The following is an 18,429-nucleotide window of genomic DNA, read 5'->3' on the forward strand; positions in this document are numbered from 1 at the left end:
TTCAATTAGAGTCTAGAATTTTAGATGTTTAACGTATTACTCCAGAAACGCATTATGAATTACACTCTGGCAGTGGAATAACAACGAAATATAGTGAACTTTATACTTAAATGACAATTGTGCTTCTTAATGCCTAATAACTAATAGGCCATCGAATTGGCGCGAAGATACAAAAATCTGTGGTTGCTTAGGCTTAACAAAGCTACCGTCTATTGGTCTACAGATTAAATTCCCCACTCTTGGTAATCAAATAAAAAAAAATGCGGCAACTATTTGGTGCCAAGGGAAAAAAAAAGCCAATTCTGATCTTGCCCTTTTCTACGTGCTCCTTAAGAATATTGACCACGTTTATTTGGGGGGAAAGAAAGCCATTTGAGAACCTCTCTAACGTTTGCTTTCAGGCGAGGCGAGTTGATGAAACTGACACACGCACACTCAGTCTTGATACACCACTGCGACCAGCGAGCCACCGCGTAGCGCCAATCCGAGCTTCGCTTTTCCTTTCATTAATATTCATATCCTACACAAGCGCCATGTGTAGCTGAAAATAACCCAGCGCTTCACAACACTGTGTTATCACCATGGCCGGAGACCAGTGTAGGATTTGGCCTCCGTTATTAATTGGATATATATTAAATTCATTCTTTGCTGTATATTGTCGTGAAGGTAAGTAAACAAAGTCTTTGCTTTTATATACTCTAGATCTAGTTAAATATACTTAGAGAGTCTAGATATCTGTACAGTGTCTAGAATCATCAAGAATCTAGTCTAGTTCTTCTAAGTTCTAGAGACTCAGATCTAATCGATTCTTGTAAAGAATCTCTGGGTAAAAAATGAAAGACCCCAGTCTGTCTTTTATTTAGAAAACCCCTTTTTTCTCTGAGTGAGTGGCCTGTCCTGTGTTCGATCTGTTCGTGCCAGAATGGTTACTCTAACTTACGGAATAGCAGAAACAAAACAATGAAATAATATTGATAAGGATCTAAACAAAACAATGCAATAATAATATTGATAAGGATCTATCTAGATCTAGTCTAGTTAGTAGTTAGAATCAATATATAGACTTTAAGTCTTTACTTTATATATAGATTAATAGATCTAGTTCTAGTTCTAGAATATAGATCTAGACCTAGATCTAGATTCTATAAAATTAAAACAAGAACCGTGCAATATTTTGAAATTGTTATTAAGTCTAATCATTAAATAAAATACAACTATCTGACATAAACTTTTCACATGTAAATTATGAGTGTGTCTGGTGTGAATGTGGATCTATATTTTGTTTTTTTATAGTTATTGGTTATATATGAATATAATATATTAATATATATTATAAAATTATTAAGATCTCTCTCTCTCTCTCTCTCTATATATATATATATATATATATATAGATCTATATATAATGTTTAGTTTGGTGTAATGATTGTAAGACACATTTCCTTGTGGATAATATAGATTATTCTTATTATTCTTATTCTAGATCTATATGTAGACTATACCATATGTTATGAATGTTATACAATACAGAAGTCTGTATTATGTAATATAAGATAAGGAGACGTTTCTTCAATAGAGAAGATAATTACGCCTGCACGTATCTATAATCATATAATTATCCATGTTTTAAATTTAGATCTAAATATAAGATAAGATAATTTTTATTGATCCAATCAAATTAAAGTTCAGTTTGACAACAATTGACAACCTCAGCGTAACTACTGTAACAATAACATTATAGCTGCAAATTCGAACAACATTCACACACGAAACACATACAAAGTAACAACCAGCGCTTTATGAATTAGACTTTTATGAACTTCTCGATGATGACAGATGATCTTGTAACACTCTGACCGACAGTGGGATAAAGGAGTTTTTAAATCTTCCTGTTTTAGTCCTAATGGAAAGGAGACGACCATTTCGTTCAGATCTTATGTAATAGTGGTTTAATGGGTGTTTTGGAAGGAATCTTTCTCTGAAAAGCTCTTCAAGAGATGGTAGCAGCTGTGTTCGAGTGATATACGATGATTTTTTAATTAGTCTATTTAGTCTAATTCTACATAAAGTCTAGTTTTACATGTTAATAAGAGAACTGCTAAGTCGTTGGTTTTCCTTGCTGATTCTAATCATAACTAATTGGCGTTAGTGTAGAAAGTGCACTTGTAGCACATTGTCCTAGAATATGGAATAAGAGTTGTGCCTTTTTTTTGTTTTGTAAGTCTTGGTTCATTGTTTTATGACGTAATATCGCTACTTTACTTTCTAGTCTTTCCTGAGGTGTCTCTAAATTTAGCGAGTGTAGCTCTAGATTTTCATCTTCACCTATCCCTAAGTCTGGGGCACCACTCAAGATTTGTCGACCGTCTTTCTCCATTCCACTCTGTCTTTTGCCTTGGATAGAATCTCTTTCAATGGCATGCCCGTTCATTCTTTTATGTTGTTTTCCCTTCGCTTTCTCTGTCTTCTTTTTCCTGGTACTGTTCCTAAAGAAAGTATTTGCCAGACCTTGTAATAAGGCCATTGAGTTTTAGTTTGAATTCTTTACAATAGTTAGCAGGTCATCGTGGGGTCCAATCGCTGTAGTAACCCTGTCTCTAATCTCTTTGTTTGTGATGCGGTCTTTAAATGATATAGATCTAGTCTAGTTATATAAAGTCTTTTTTTTTCTTAGATTTTTTAGATTTATAAATCCTTTAATCTAATTCATTAAACTCTTATATCTAGCACATATCTATATCCAGCACAATTCATCCAATCGGTTAAAAATAAAAAGATCTGGCTTTAGATTTCAATTAGACGGTGAACTATGTTTGTGTGGATGGGTGGGTAGGTAGGGGTGGAATCGTGACTATTAATATATTAATAGATTATCAACGACTGTAATCTTTTCTAGATCTAGATCTTTTTTTTTTTTTAGTATTATTACATCTAAAAAAAAGTTCATTTATTATTTCTTGTGTTATTATCAAATCTAAGTTTAAAAGCTGACTTGTTTCATTCTAAATAATCAATAGTTTAGCTATTAAATATTTTTTTTTACTTTTCTGTAGGTTAGCTGTTAATCTAAAGCCACCAATTATCCATGTATATGATAGTGCTTTGTCTAAGGCAAGTTTAGTTTAGCTTAAGAAGGTTTATTGTTTACAAATATGCCTTCTGTGTAGAGCTAGATCTAATTTAGCTAAAGCACCAAGTTGGACCTATGATTGTAACACAGACTCTACATACTGTTATATGAGCACAGTTAACAATGACTATGTTGAAGTCTCTGTTCTGTGTTTGGATTTTTACCTGGCCTCTGAGTTAACAGGTTGTTTTGATACTTTACACCCTGGCCTGCCCATTGAAACTTGTCTGTTGAAGCAATAGCTTAAGGCAATGTTCTCTACTCTACTCAACTCTCACTTGAGCTGAAGAGGATAGACAGTGTAAAGAAGTGACAGAGAGGTTTTGAAGCTATGGATGTCCCAGTGCAGCCTTGTCCTGCCTAAAGCAAGCCTTGACTGGATTTGAACATATTTTTTTCTCTCCATATTTTAACAGTTAGTAGCATAAGAATACATTATTTAAATTTAAACACAAATGTAGAAAGACATAGTGCATTTTTATTATTGATAAGTGTCAGGACTTGTGTTTAATTTCAAAAGAAAAAAGTTGAAAATGTCCAGCAGTGTGAACTTGTTTATATTTACACTGACGTTGAGTTGAGCACATCTTAGTTTATCTTTAAGTTATGGAGCTCTTCACTTTATGCATTTCCCAAAAGTAAAACTATACACTGAAGTAAGGGGCGATAAGAACGTATGCCTTCTACGCATTGAGTTGACTGTCCCAGGGAATGTTTCACAGAGCCGGTGTGGGAAAAGGGAGCGTCTATTGTGTTCATAAACTGTATTAAATGCTACTATTGATATTTTCACAACTTAGTCATAAAGCTTACAGTTAAAAATCGAAAGTCTCTAGAGAAAGTTGAATAGGCCTGTGAAATGGTTTCAATATTTTTTCGTTATGCACTCTGTACACAATCTGTGGGCTGGCTTGTGGGTATTTTGTTTTGCACTAAGGTTCTGAGCCTAAAGCTGGTTTATGTGTAATGTGTCCTGCATTGCATTAAGTTTTGTTGCTGAGCCTAAAGCTGGTTTACTCACAATAAAAAAATCTTGTTGCGAAACAAAAAAGGAGACAATTTGTGGTTTCAAGTTATAGATAAAAAAAAAAAAAGACAAAATAAACAGTAAAGAACGAAATCACACTTAAACATGTCTGGCAAGAGTTTACATTTCCTATGAATTGTCTAGTTTATCGCCATAAAAAAAAATCAATATAAAAATGTATCGATCTGAAATTTCCAGCCCCGGCAGTGACGGAAACGTTGGCTAGGGATTAAAATTGAGTGATGATAGGCCTATAGTTTTGTGAAGATAATGGCCATTTAACTCGAATAGGCTAATGCTGAGTTACAGTATAGATTGTTACTAGAACTGGAACCACTGGCTGCAATGTGCTGTACAAGTCAATCAGCTGAAGTAATGGCTTTGTTAATCATGAGATTGTTATTTCATTGAACTGTGCTGTAAGACTTTTCATGTGTATGTCTCTTTTAAATTGATTGTTAAGTTTCATATTATTCATGAAATAGTGCTCTTCGTTTGTGTGCTGTTGATTAAAACAAAACTGCAGCTATTCCAGGGAACACAAATCTTCATCTGTCCTTTAGCTGTAGCATTGTTCCAACAAACGATTCCCTCTCCTTCTCTCTGCATTATTTATGCTTCCATTGCAGACCATCACTCATGTTAGAAATGTTGTTAGTTGTGTGCTTAAAACAACACAACTGTCAAGGGTTTTTTGTTGACGGTGCTGGGGAGAAATGTTTTCGATAATACATGGCTTGTCAGGTGGCAGTGGGAGAAGATGGGTACACCCCCACACACACTTCCCCACTCGATGTGTTGGATTAGTTTGGTGTAAACTCCCTTGATGTGTAACACACTTTTCGCTCTCACGAATTTTGTCTGGTATTATTGGTGCACATTATATATTTCTTATACCATTTTGTGTCGGTCTTTTGGGGGTGAGATTTGATACATTTTGGGAGGATAAGACCATGCATATAAGATTCCTAATAGATTTTATGGGGGAATTATTTTCTATGAATTCCCTCGGTCTGTCTATTTGGATTGTTTGAAACCTCCCCCTCTGGCTGGAATCAAGTTGAACCTTTTCTCAATTCTTCATTGTCGATAACAACACATGAATCTATTTTAAACAAGTTAGTTCATCAATTAGTGGTAATTAATTGAGTTCGTTTTATGTAGAAAGGGGGGAGATAAAAGTGTAATTTTGAGAAATTGGGCAGCGATTGGGCGGTGCTCTCCTTCACTCAATACAAGCATTATTATTTTTAAAGTGTTTTTTTTTTTATTTGCTTTTTTTTTTGTCATAAGTTTGACAGCTAGTGACAGACTTGCCAGGTTGTTGTGTCATAGCCTTGACGTCAGAAGTCTCTCTCTCTCTCTCTGTGGTGAAAAGTGGGTCTTCTGGTCTAGCGCATGTGCCATGACGATGTTGTCTTAGAGGACTTTTAGTCAAGATGCACGAGCCATGACGATGTCCTACTGATGAGTGAAGTCAGTATTCAACCTGCCTTAATCCCTGAACAAAGCATCCAATATCACACGGAGCCATAACACTGCATGACCTAGATTGCAAACATTTCAGGTCTGTAGAGTCCTTATGAAGTTTTTTTTTCCATTTACGATACAAGAACAACACTAATAAAGAACGCACAAAACGTTTAGCTAGATGACTATACCTGACTAGCGGCACTTCCTGTGTAGGCCAGCTGGCAAAGAACAATATAAAATATTGACTCCAATTTGAAGACCTTTTGTTCTATATGTGCCTTTTTTTTCACTAAAAAAGAACAAGTGTGTACCATTGTGGGTCCTTACACATTTGACTGGGGACCAAACTGATAAGGACTAACATTACACACACACAAAACGATTGGCAGGCTACATTTAAACCAAATAAAATAAGAATCTTGTTAAGTAAAAAAAAAATGACTAGCGACTAAGTTGACAAGGCAGACTGTTCGAACACTTGCTTGACAATAAATCATAACTATAGGGCCATTAAGAAAAACAAATTAAGTCACGCAATAGCCCGGGTCATTGTTTAGGATCGTTCGAAATGAGATCATTTCTAATTGTTCTAGCAGAGGCTTCCAGACACGCAGCCATCGTGCAGACTTTATGACGGGCTGCCTTGAGAGCAAGATTAAAACAATGGCATCGAAACTGGAACAAAATAATTGGCTACACGGTAGCAGCTCTTGACATGTGTTGTCTTTTCAAATAGGACCTAGCACAGTGTGTAGTTTATGCCTTTTTTGTGAACACCGCCTTGGGCATTCAGTAGAAGTTGGGAGATCAGCCTATCTGTCTCATGGTGAAATTATTTCATGGCCTGAATGTTTGAGTGAATGGCATTGAAGGGGTTGGGGCCTTCCTAGTGGAGGGGGATACAGAAGAATTGCAATCGAGATGTTGGTTTTGTTTGGACATTCGAACATTCCAGAACACCGCTTGATCTAGACTAGAAGAGTGTACGGAGAGCAAGACTAGATTAGTGTCCACTATAGACACTGACTATAAGGAAACAAATAAGAGCATTATTTGAGTAACCTTTCAGTTTCATACCACCACTGTGTCCTGGAGTTGACCATCACACACTGAGACAGAAGAGAAAACCACCGCGAGTCTTCCTCTTCAATCTTCCATTTAAAGTATTTGATCATCTCCATTACTGTTGAAGAATTCGCTGTCATGTGAACTTACTGTCAACAATGTTTGACATATTTATAATCTGTGTGTGTTTTTTTCCTCCGGTTTCAGAGTTATTTCTCATTTGTCACTCGTTTTGTCTCTACAAGGCTTTGCTAGTACATAGGATGTTATTCTAATTCTATGTCAGTAAACTAGGCTGATTTCAAATGTAGTACCAACCGTAGGCTTTGTGTTTGCTAGTACATAGGATGTCACTCTAATTCTATGTCAGTAAACTACTCTGATTTAAAATGTAGTACCAACCGTAGGCTTTGTGTTTGCTAGTACACAGGATGTCACTCTAAATCTATGTCAGTAAACTAGGCTGATTTCAAATGTAGTACCAACCGTAGGCTTTGTGTTTGCTAGTACATAGGATGTCACTCTAATTCTATGTCAGTAAACTACTCTGATTTAAAATGTAGTACCAACCGTAGGCTTTGTGTTTGCTAGTACACAGGATGTCACTCTAAATCTATGTCAGTAAACTAGGCTGATTTCAAATGTAGTACCAACCGTAGGCTTTGTGTTTGCTAGTACATAGGATCTCACTCTAATTCTATGCCAGTAAACTACTCTGATTTAAAATGTAGTACTAACCGTAGGCTTTGTGTTTGCGGAGTTTGTACTAAAACAACTAATAACCATTACTCTGACCAAACCACTCAACTAGTTGTGTCCTCACTATCTCCTGTATTGTTCGTTCTGACCAAGTCCATGTGACGTAGCTAAGCCCTGTTGGTGACATGTCTCATCATCCGGGAGAGCCTTCCTTGTGACACGCCCCTGTTTATTGAGCTTGGGCTTGACCGTCTCACTTGTACCTTGGTGGGCGACTGTCTCAGACAAGTTTTTTTTTTCACCAAGTCAAACAGTTAGTAATTAATTAAATGAAATGAAGGTGCAGTGTCTCCTTGGTGAAAGTCAAGCCTGTGACTCAGATTATTGCGTGTCATTAAGTGGTAGATTTCCGAACTATTGTTTTGGAATTATTGTAGCAGTGATATCAGTCAGTTAGATATCATTGAAAAACAGAAAGTTAAATATCTTCATGGAAATAGTTTGCTTTCAATACAATCTAGCTATAGTGAAAGCTAGTTATATAAACATTGGCTTATTATCCTCATACCATTATGATAAATATGAGCTATTCCCCCGCACAAAAATGCCCGCGTTGTCAGTGTCTCTCTGTAATTGGTCGTACCGTTTCTTCAAATTATACTTTACTTTGTACAGCTCAGATTTATCTCCTCCAATAGAAGCGCTGAAATGTCTCGGCCTAATCGTCGCCAGGCTCACGTTACAGGCAGCCGTGCATTCAAGTAAGCTATTTAAGCCTGGTGTAGAACGACTGAGGCCGAGACTTGCAGGTAGATAGTGTTACGCACTGACACCTTCCCTTGCCCTTTCTGCTCATTATAGTACACTCATATTTACCGCGGCTTCTCTCTGCTATTCAAGTCTACTGAATGCAAGCCTGTTATTAGTAATGTCTCTCACTGGTATTACTGCTCAAAGTCCAGAATAATTAAGAGCTCTACAACAAACATTCAAATAGCAGCAATCAGGACAACCAATATAAATACAATTGAAGAATTTAAAAAAAAAACAATGCAGAAAATGACTTTGAAGTTGCCTGTCTTGTAACAATTATTGTATTTATTGTCCTATTTGTGTAGTGTCATTATGCATTCAAATACAGTTCATTTGACCAGTACACTTTGTATATGGTCCATGGTCACTATCTTTGTGTCTAGTCTATATTGTTCTAGCTAGTGACTTGCTTCTAGTTCCTTAGTTTCAGTTGTACATTTGCTAAACATTCATGTCAACCAAACCCTGCCATACAAGCATGATAGATGCGTCCTGTTGAAACTCGGCACAGTTTCTTGTCGACACATTCTCCCCCCTGTCCCCTAGTGAACGGGAATGAGATCATCAAGTAATAAGTGTTCTTCAGGTCTAGTCTTTCACAGTCCATATTGGGATGAGTTGAAACGGTGGTCAATAGTTTCATGTCAGAGCGAGTATGTGTGCTAACTAGTGAGGGGTGAGGGAGTTAATGAGCAAAGAACTTACATCAAATAAATGAATGAATAGTTTTTGATGAGTTGCCTGCTCTTGTAGTGTTAGTACTCCAACTGAATAGTACCAATAGGTGCAGATCTAGTATCGTTAATCCAATACAGAAATCAACTACAAATGTGGAGCTCGTTCGATTATTGGGCTGCTTGATAGTATTACCCATAGACTGGCATAGATTGTCGTACATACAGATTAGGTGTACGTGTTTACCCATAGACCATAGGACATACAGATTAGGTGTACGTGTTTACCCATAGACCATAGGACATACAGATTAGGTGTACGTGTTTACCCATAGACCATAGGACATACAGATTAGGTGTACGTGTTTACCCATAGACCATAGGACATACAGATTAGGTGTACGTGTTTACCCATAGACCATAGGACATACAGATTAGGTGTACGTGTTTACCCATAGACCATAGGACATACAGATTAGGTGTACGTGTTTACCCATAGACCATAGGACATACAGATTAGGTGTACGTGTTTACCCATAGACCATAGGACATACAGATTAGGTGTACGTGTTTACCCATAGACCATAGGACATACAGATTAGGTGTACGTGTTTACCCATAGACCATAGGACATACAGATTAGGTGTACGTGTTTACCCATAGACCATAGGACATACAGATTAGGTGTACGTGTTTACCCATAGACCATAGGACATACAGATTAGGTGTACGTGTTTACCCATAGACCATAGGACATACAGATTAGGTGTACGTGTTTACCCATAGACCATAGGACATACAGATTAGGTGTACGTGTTTACCCATAGACCATAGGACATACAGATTAGGTGTACGTGTTTACCCATAGACCATAGGACATACAGATTAGGTGTACGTGTTTACCCATAGACCATAGGACATACAGATTAGGTGTACGTGTTTACCCATAGACCATAGGACATACAGATTAGGTGTACGTGTTTACCCATAGACCATAGGACATACAGATTAGGTGTACGTGTTTACCCATAGACCATAGGACATACAGATTAGGTGTACGTGTTTACCCATAGACCATAGGACATACAGATTAGGTGTACGTGTTTACCCATAGACCATAGGACATACAGATTAGGTGTACGTGTTTACCCATAGACCATAGGACATACAGATTAGGTGTACGTGTTTACCCATAGACCATAGGACATACAGATTAGGTGTACGTGTTTACCCATAGACCATAGGACATACAGATTAGGTGTACGTGTTTACCCATAGACCATAGGACATACAGATTAGGTGTACGTGTTTACCCATAGACCATAGGACATACAGATTAGGTGTACGTGTTTACCCATAGACCATAGGACATACAGATTAGGTGTACGTGTTTACCCATAGACCATAGGACATACAGATTAGGTGTACGTGTTTACCCATAGACCATAGGACATACAGATTAGGTGTACGTGTTTACCCATAGACCATAGGACATACAGATTAGGTGTACGTGTTTACCCATAGACCATAGGACATACAGATTAGGTGTACGTGTTTACCCATAGACCATAGGACATACAGATTAGGTGTACGTGTTTACCCATAGACCATAGGACATACAGATTAGGTGTACGTGTTTACCCATAGACCATAGGACATACAGATTAGGTGTACGTGTTTACCCATAGACCATAGGACATACAGATTAGGTGTACGTGTTTACCCATAGACCATAGGACATACAGAATGAGAAGTGAATTGATAGGCAATAATAGTCTAAAAACGAATGTATAGCCATAATTGACAAAACAATCGGAGCCAATCAATTTGACCTTGTCACGTTTTGAAATGTTTGTCTTTCACTGACTAAATGTGCAACAAATGGATGTTCCGAACTAGAGACCAACTCGACACTGAATGTAGCAAGTTTGAAGGCAAATTTATTGTGTTACAACCAGTCTCCTAAGTTATTACACTCGCACATAGGCTGAGAGTTTCTTTGACTTGCCAAAACTCAGCTTGCTGTTTGTAGTCTGTTGTAATCTTTATAGAGAAATGAAACGAAATGGACAACGTAATACAAATGTATTGAAAGACATTACCAGACAGTACAACACTATACTTGAGAATGTACACATTGAACAAATAAACAATGGACTACTCTTCTACCATTGATTGTTTCACTTGGGAATTAGCTCACTTTATTGATCTTGTACAAGCATAATGAACGTCATTTCTTTTGCTCATAAGATTTTTGTTTGTACTCCTCAAATGTGTGATGACTTCTCAATGAAAACTTGAGCTCATAATTTTTGGAGTTATTTTTGTTTTTCCTTTTGGTTATTTCTTACCCGGGAACAACGAATGAGTTCGCACCAGTTCTTGGGGTTATGTCCATTGTTCCTGTTTTCTACATTTGTGGGTAGCAGCCAAACGAACGGATGTTTTTCTAGTTCTGAGTCTCCCATTTATTGCTAGTCTAGTGAAGGCAGCTGTAGATTGAAGACCCCTGCCACCTGGAGTCATTCTTCAGGCTAATTCAGTAGGGCGTAAGTAGGACACTTAGTGGAACACTAATTGCTTCAAAGAAGGATTTAAAAAAAATAACAATTTAAAAAAAAAACAGAACGAAAAGCCTACTGTTACATCTTATTATTTTATACACGGCTTGATCATCTCTGTGAGCCCAGCACGTTATGGGTTAATGAACATATCTGTGATATAGTTGATGTGTATTGTCTCGGCAGCCGTGGTGCTGTATACTTTGGGTTGTGTAGGCTGGCTCTAGTACTGTTGTTAATGACCTCCCTTCTTTGTGGGGGAAAAAAATGTCCGACTCTCCATTCCACATTCTTCTTTTCATCGCTTTGCCCTGGATTCGTTTATAAGCTACTATCTGGTGAACGTGACCTCGCATCTGACAGGGGAGGCGGAGAACCTATTATTAGGCGGTCACTAGGTAGGCTTGCCAGTGTCACTAGAAAGCAGAGGGGAACAGTGGCAGATCATTAGCGAGACTTGGTGGAATGTGTTAACACCAAACTGAAAAACTAAACAGATACACTAGCCCCTTCTCAAACATAAATACATTGGATGTGAATTCAAGTCAAGTTGGTTGTTTCTGATTAGGTTTTCATTGCCATCTTTATCATGAATAGAAACTTCAGTTGGGTATCTTAGTTTATGGTAAACATTTGTGTTCAGGGTTATTAAAACACTTGGAAATGTTTCCATGAAATACATATGGTGTCAGTGATGTGCTTCTCACAGATAGTGTACATTTTAGAAGGCCTGATCTTACCAATTATTTGTACCCGCTAGGAGCCCCATAGAAAATGAGCCGCCCTGACTCCAGAGTGCGGTTAATTGAAAGTTCCCTGCTATTATTGAGGTGCTGGCACAGGCAATCCTCTCTTCAGTTATGACGGGGGACTTCCTAGCTTTGTTTACATAAGAACTCGGGTTTCGTTGACATTGATTTTCTTCCATTGGCAAAATATGGCTGAGCCTAGTGGAAGAATCTGGCGAGGTTCAAATGGAGGGAGTGCGGGCAGGGTTGTCAGGGTATGTTTAATGTTTGAAAACGAAGCTTAGATTTCCTAAGTGATTCATAATGGCTGGGTGACCTCATTTGATTTTATTCGTATTAGAACTTAATGTCAATCTTTCGGAATGTAACAGCACACTCTTCCCCCCACCCCTCAATTATTCAAATACACACACACACACACACATTTTTAATTCAGTCTTTTTGTCTCACTTTATACTTTGTCTTTATCTCTCACTTTATACTTTGTCTTTTTCTCTCACTTTATACTTTGTCTTTATCTCTCACTTTATACTTTGTTTTTTTCTCTCCCACTTTATACTTTGTTTTTTTTTCTCTCACTTTATACTTTGTCTTTATCTCCCACTTTATACTTTGTCTTTATCTCTTGGCTTTTTGTTTTCTCTTTCTCCCATTCTTTCCCACACGTTCTCTTTCCTTATACTTTCTGCCCCCCCCCCCCACTTTTGAATGTTCTCCTTGAGTAAAACTTGTTTGTTTTGTTCTCCACCTCCGTTATTTTGTTTTATTTATCTAGCACCATTAAAGATGGCAGCGATAGAAGTTAATTATTTTCATTCCAAACGTCATCTGCCAAAAGTTTGCTTGGACCCCATTTGGGCTGATGGTCTCCCCTGATGGCACATCGGTCCTCCTCTCTCTTCTGTTTCATTTCTTTGTACAAGTTCCAACGCCTTGGTGCTGACACACTTCTGGGCAAGATGAAAGCGATTAAGATGACGATGGAGGACCTCTTCAATGATTCCATTGGGATTGGGTTTTTTTTTCTATGTGTATTATTTTAAATATTTGCTCCCGTTCTAAATGTGGGGTGGCATGAGGGTGGGCACCTTTTTTATTTTGTGTAACTTCTGCCCCGCACTGCCTTGACACACACAAAGAACCAATCAGAGAGAAGACTTCTGCTCTGTCATATCTGAAACTTCAAGATAAAAGATTTTACACCATTGGTTCCTGCTTTTGACAAATGAGCAATCAAAGCAGAAATAGTTGAACACGAACACACACACACACGCAAGAACTCTTCGTCCGTTGGGCCCTGTGAACACTTCCAGAAACAATTCTCAAACTGTGACATGAAAATAAACTCTTACAGTTTTCTAAATTTGTTACATCGCTATATAAAGTAGCATCATTACCTTTACATCCCTCGCCTGCTATGTCAACAACCTTCTATACATTTATATTCACCGCTCATTATGTCAACAGGCATCTATAGGTCTATACTCACCGCTCATTATGTCAACAAGGCATCTATAGGTCTATACTCACCGCTCATTATGTCAACAAGGCATCTATAGGTCTATACTCACCGCTCATTATGTCAACAAGGCATCTATAGGTCTATACTCACCGCTCATTATGTCAACACGCATCTATAGGTCTATACTCACCGCTCATTATGTCAACAAGGCATCTATAGGTCTATACTCACCGCTCATTATGTCAACACGCATCTATAGGTCTATACTCACCGCTCATTATGTCAACAGGCATCTATAGGTCTATACTCACCGCTCATTATGTCAACAGGCATCTATAGGTCTATACTCACCGCTCATTATGTCAACAATACGTCTATACACTACATATATGCTTGAGTTAGAGTGATGTATACACTACATATATGCTTGAGTTAGAGTGATGTATACACTACATATATGCTTGAGTTAGAGTGATGTATACACTACATATATGCTTGAGTTAGAGTGATGTATACACTACATATATGCTTGAGTTAGAGTGATGTATACACTACATATATGCTTGAGTTAGAGTGATGTATACACTACATATATGCTTGAGTTAGAGTGATGTATACACTACATAAATGCTTGAGTTAGAGTGATGTATACACTACATATATGCTTGAGTTAGAGTGATGTATACACTACATATATGCTTGAGTTAGAGTGATGTATACACTACATATATGCTTGAGTTAGAGTGATGTATACACTACATATATGCTTGAGTTAGAGTGATGTATACACTACATATATGCTTGAGTTAGAGTGATGTATACACTACATATATGCTTGAGTTAGAGTGATGTATACACTACATATATGCTTGAGTTAGAGTGATGTATACACTACATATATGTTTGAGAAAGACTTTATTTTACCCAATAACGGCGTCGGGGTAAAAAAAAAAAGTGGGGGGAGGGGAGTGAGAAGACTTGAAATAATTTCACAAGAACAAATGTAGTTGTATTTGTGTGTGCGATGTGTACATTGAAGTGTCCTGTGCCAAGTGTTTTAGATCAGGCGGCCTCCATAAAGATAGGGACCAGTGAACTCCTCTAGACCTACTGGTGCGATGTGCCTGCGGGAAAGACGCGCTCGGCCTTTGTTACTGCCATTTTATTAGGTCCTGTGCAGCTGGTTGACATTGTCATCTTCTGGAACATATGGAACCTTCACATCTTGCTAGATCTAGGCGCGTGATCTTGTAAACATTGAGTCAACTCTCAATATAGTCATTACAATTATTTCGCCTCGATATTGTTTTTCCTTAAAATTAGAGACCTAACTACTTTGCATTCAATGAAATTAAATCATGTAACTGTGGAGTAAAACATAGCGAGATATCCAAGTAGTTGATTGCAAGCTGACTCTAAAGAGTTTAGACGTGAATTGAACTCAAGTAGACGTCCAGCTTTCCCGTTAGTTCACCAAATATTCTCTAGACATTGGTGTATTCATGCCAAGGATGAACTGGCTAGTGTCGTCTATTTATAGACATGATGTAACTGACATTGCCAAATATTTGTATTGTTATGAAAATAGATGAAAGTAGCAGACGTTAACTGACAGTCCTCCATTATGAATCATGAGCCTAGCTAAAACACTATCCGGCTGAAATGATAGAATGGAGCTTTAAAAAACAAAAGTCTAGCCAACCAGTTTTGTGCATTACCTGAATAACCCTGAGCCTAATGGCTTTCTTTATCACACGTTGAGGGAGACTATAAATCTTAGCTCGAGGACATTCGTGTTCAAACCTTTATCTGTTTTTAAACTCTCCCGTTGTTTGATGAATACGCATACTATGGCATTCTATACAAGTGTGATCAAAGATTTTGTTTTAAACACAGTACATTACCTAACTAGTATCAATTGTAGGTTTAATATGCTTAAGACATCTCCTTTCATTTTGAATAAATGAAAAAAAAAAACTCGAGATGAAGGTTGGTCACTATTTCTGAGATCATTCTTGACTTTGTGTGTCCAGTTTTTTTTTTTTTTCTTCCTGTGGTAGTAAAGGACAAGTGAACAGATCCTCTGGGAGAGACATTCTAAAGAAGTTGTGAATCATGTCGGAGATAAATCCTTACCACTGGTCGAAAGTTTTTTTATTTGAAAACAAAAAAAAAAAAGGAGGGAGAAGCAGTTGTAGACTGTTGGTAGTCGTTACAGACATGGCCAAAGTTCTTCTATAGAAAGTTGAGCCATGTCCTAGTTTAAGAAACGCTTTGCCATATCCCCGTTTTAGAATCTATGTATAATGGTCCATCTAGGTTTTATAGTTTGTCTAAATAAAAAAAAGGATTGGATAAAGACGCCTAACAGTTTATTAAGACATAGCCTGTCTTACGACACAATTCTAGCCTGTCTTAAGACACAATACTGCACGCACTATTTGTATTGGACATACTAACACAGTCCACTGGGTGTATTTTTTTTAAAGCTACGGTTTGCATTGTAGTTTCAGGTCTTCACCCCCCCCCACCTCTTTCTTTACTCTACCCCTCTTTTTCTTGTCTCTGTGTATTGTGCAGGTGTCTACACCAGAACTTGTATATTTATAATCAGCTCACTTATTGTCCAACGCTAAGCCCCGTTAATACTGTGGAGTGTTGCTGGAATCCTTCGTAAGATAAGGCCTTAGGTTTTCTCTCTTGTCATGTTACGCCATTGTGTGTGGTCGTGTTTAAGATTAAACTCCTGGTTCAGTGCTGGACTGTCACGGAGCTTACTCAAGTGTGAAGTCGATACAATAACATTGTGCTAGAGTGTGGCTGAACATATTGCTTAGATATATCTAGTTCAGAAATTACACAAGTACACATGGAGCTGTCAAGTAGTTTTGTCTTATCTGCAGTAGTGGACATTCGCCTTTCTAACCTTTATAGAGAACGTTGTTACCTAAGTCAAACTGTGACAAAGACAATATAGTGCAAATGTATTAGAATACTCAAGTATTTAGGACTTCCTAGTACTTAGGGATTTGTTTATCTTGTTATGTAGATTTAGATATTGATTCCATGCTTACATCTCAGTGATAGTCCCTAGTTGTATCTACCTTAGGTCAGTGTTTCTCTTCAAATTAGACAAATCTGATTTTTAAAAACAAATATATTCTCTTTTTTTTTTGTTTACAAATGTACTCTTGAAAATAAAATCTAATCTTTTGAACAAATATATTCTTTTTTTAAGACAAATCTAATCTTTAAAAACAAAATATATTCTTTTTTTAAGACAAATCTAATTTTTAAAACCAAATATGTTCTCTTTTTTTTGTTTACAAATGTACTCTTGAAAATAAAATCTAATCTTTTGAACAAATATATTCTTTTTTTAAGACAAATCTAATCTTTAAAAACAAATATATTCTTTTTTTAAGACAAATCTAATTTTTAAAACCAAATATGTTCTATTTTTTTTAAGCTAAATCTAATCTTTTAGATCATATATTTGTTTGTAGACAAATCTAATCTTTTCAAAGAAATATAGTTTAAAGCTAAATCTAATCTTTTAAAACAAATATATTTGTTTGTAGACAAATCTAATCATTTCAAAGAAATATAGTTTAAAGCTAAATCTAATCTTTTAAAACAAATCTTTGTTAGCCATGAACTTCTTGACACTTCAACACGACTAGCTGGAACTCCTTTAGTTTGTTTACAGAGCTTCTATCAACTCACTCTTGTCTTGTCAACAGTTGGTACTCGCCATTTCTCTCACACAATTTCTCGGATCAATTATTCATTGTCGCAGACATGACGTGAAGCAATAACAAAATAATAACCAATTAAAGTCAAATTACTGGTTCATAATTATTTTGTTTGATAACAAGGGAAATTGATTCTTTTGTATTCACAGGTACGGCTTTATAATAATAATAATAATTTTATTTATAAAGCGCTGTTAACAAACAAAATGTAGGCTGAAGGCGCGGTAATAACATTACAAACACAGACACGACTGCTAAAATGACAGTTAATCTAAAAAAGTTTTAAACAGATAGGTCTTAATGTTCTTCTTAAATGTGGTGTAGCAATTGCATCTGCGCGCATGTCATTTTATTGGTTTGTGTGTGAGGGTATGGTTCGTGCATGTGTGTAACACCACTATACAACTGCTTGATCTAGTGCTCCTGTGTTCCAGTGCAATGAAAGACACCAATCGGTCCACTAACTGCTGAGAAAAGCAAGCAACCATCTCTTCAAACTATCAATTAAAACACACACCTTGTACGAATGTCGCAATGCGTAGACCTTGACCTTAGAATAATGTGTGAAATGTGTGAACCACGTCAGGATCTAAGTGTAGTAGCAGACCTGAAATTGATCATCGCCCCTTAAGTTCGTTGTTATACAATCAGATCTAGACTTTTCCATGTACGGTACACCTAGACATGGACTTGACATCTAGTGTAGTGATAGTTTGTTTGCACGCTATTTTTTTTAATCGATTTCTCGGGTTTGTATTTCTACTAACTGACATTTGCTCTATTTACTCACCCAGTATGTAAATGTCACTAACAGAATGACGTTCGCATATAGTCTCATGATTTAAACAAAAATACTGACCTAGGTGTTAGTGTACTAGTGACATGATGATTTCAACCTACGTTGAAATGTACAGTTCGTGTGAAGTGCAACTATCGGACTGGGACTTAGTTTGTTCTCGTGTGGACATCCGTAGAAATGTGGGGTGCTGAGTGGAAAAGGCGATCAGAGTTGGTTGCTCCC

General features: G+C 37.0%; 1 protein-coding gene across 4 annotated transcripts in view; it reads left to right on the forward strand.

Annotated features, from left to right (window-relative positions):
* The first annotated feature begins 504 nt into the window (after window positions 1-504).
* LOC106071580 (ephrin type-B receptor 1-B-like) overlaps window positions 505-18,429 on the forward strand; it is a 138,454-nt gene continuing 120,529 nt past the window's right edge. For all 4 annotated transcript variants that reach the window (XM_056007531.1, XM_056007533.1, XM_056007532.1 and 1 more), the window contains exon 1: window positions 505-666. In XM_056007531.1, coding sequence (XP_055863506.1) covers window positions 582-666 — 85 coding nt within the window. In that variant the 5' untranslated portion in view covers window positions 505-581. The remainder of the gene's footprint in view (window positions 667-18,429) is intronic.

Source organism: Biomphalaria glabrata, chromosome 13 (assembly GCF_947242115.1).
Source record: "Biomphalaria glabrata chromosome 13, xgBioGlab47.1, whole genome shotgun sequence".
Lineage (NCBI taxonomy): Eukaryota > Metazoa > Mollusca > Gastropoda > Planorbidae > Biomphalaria > Biomphalaria glabrata.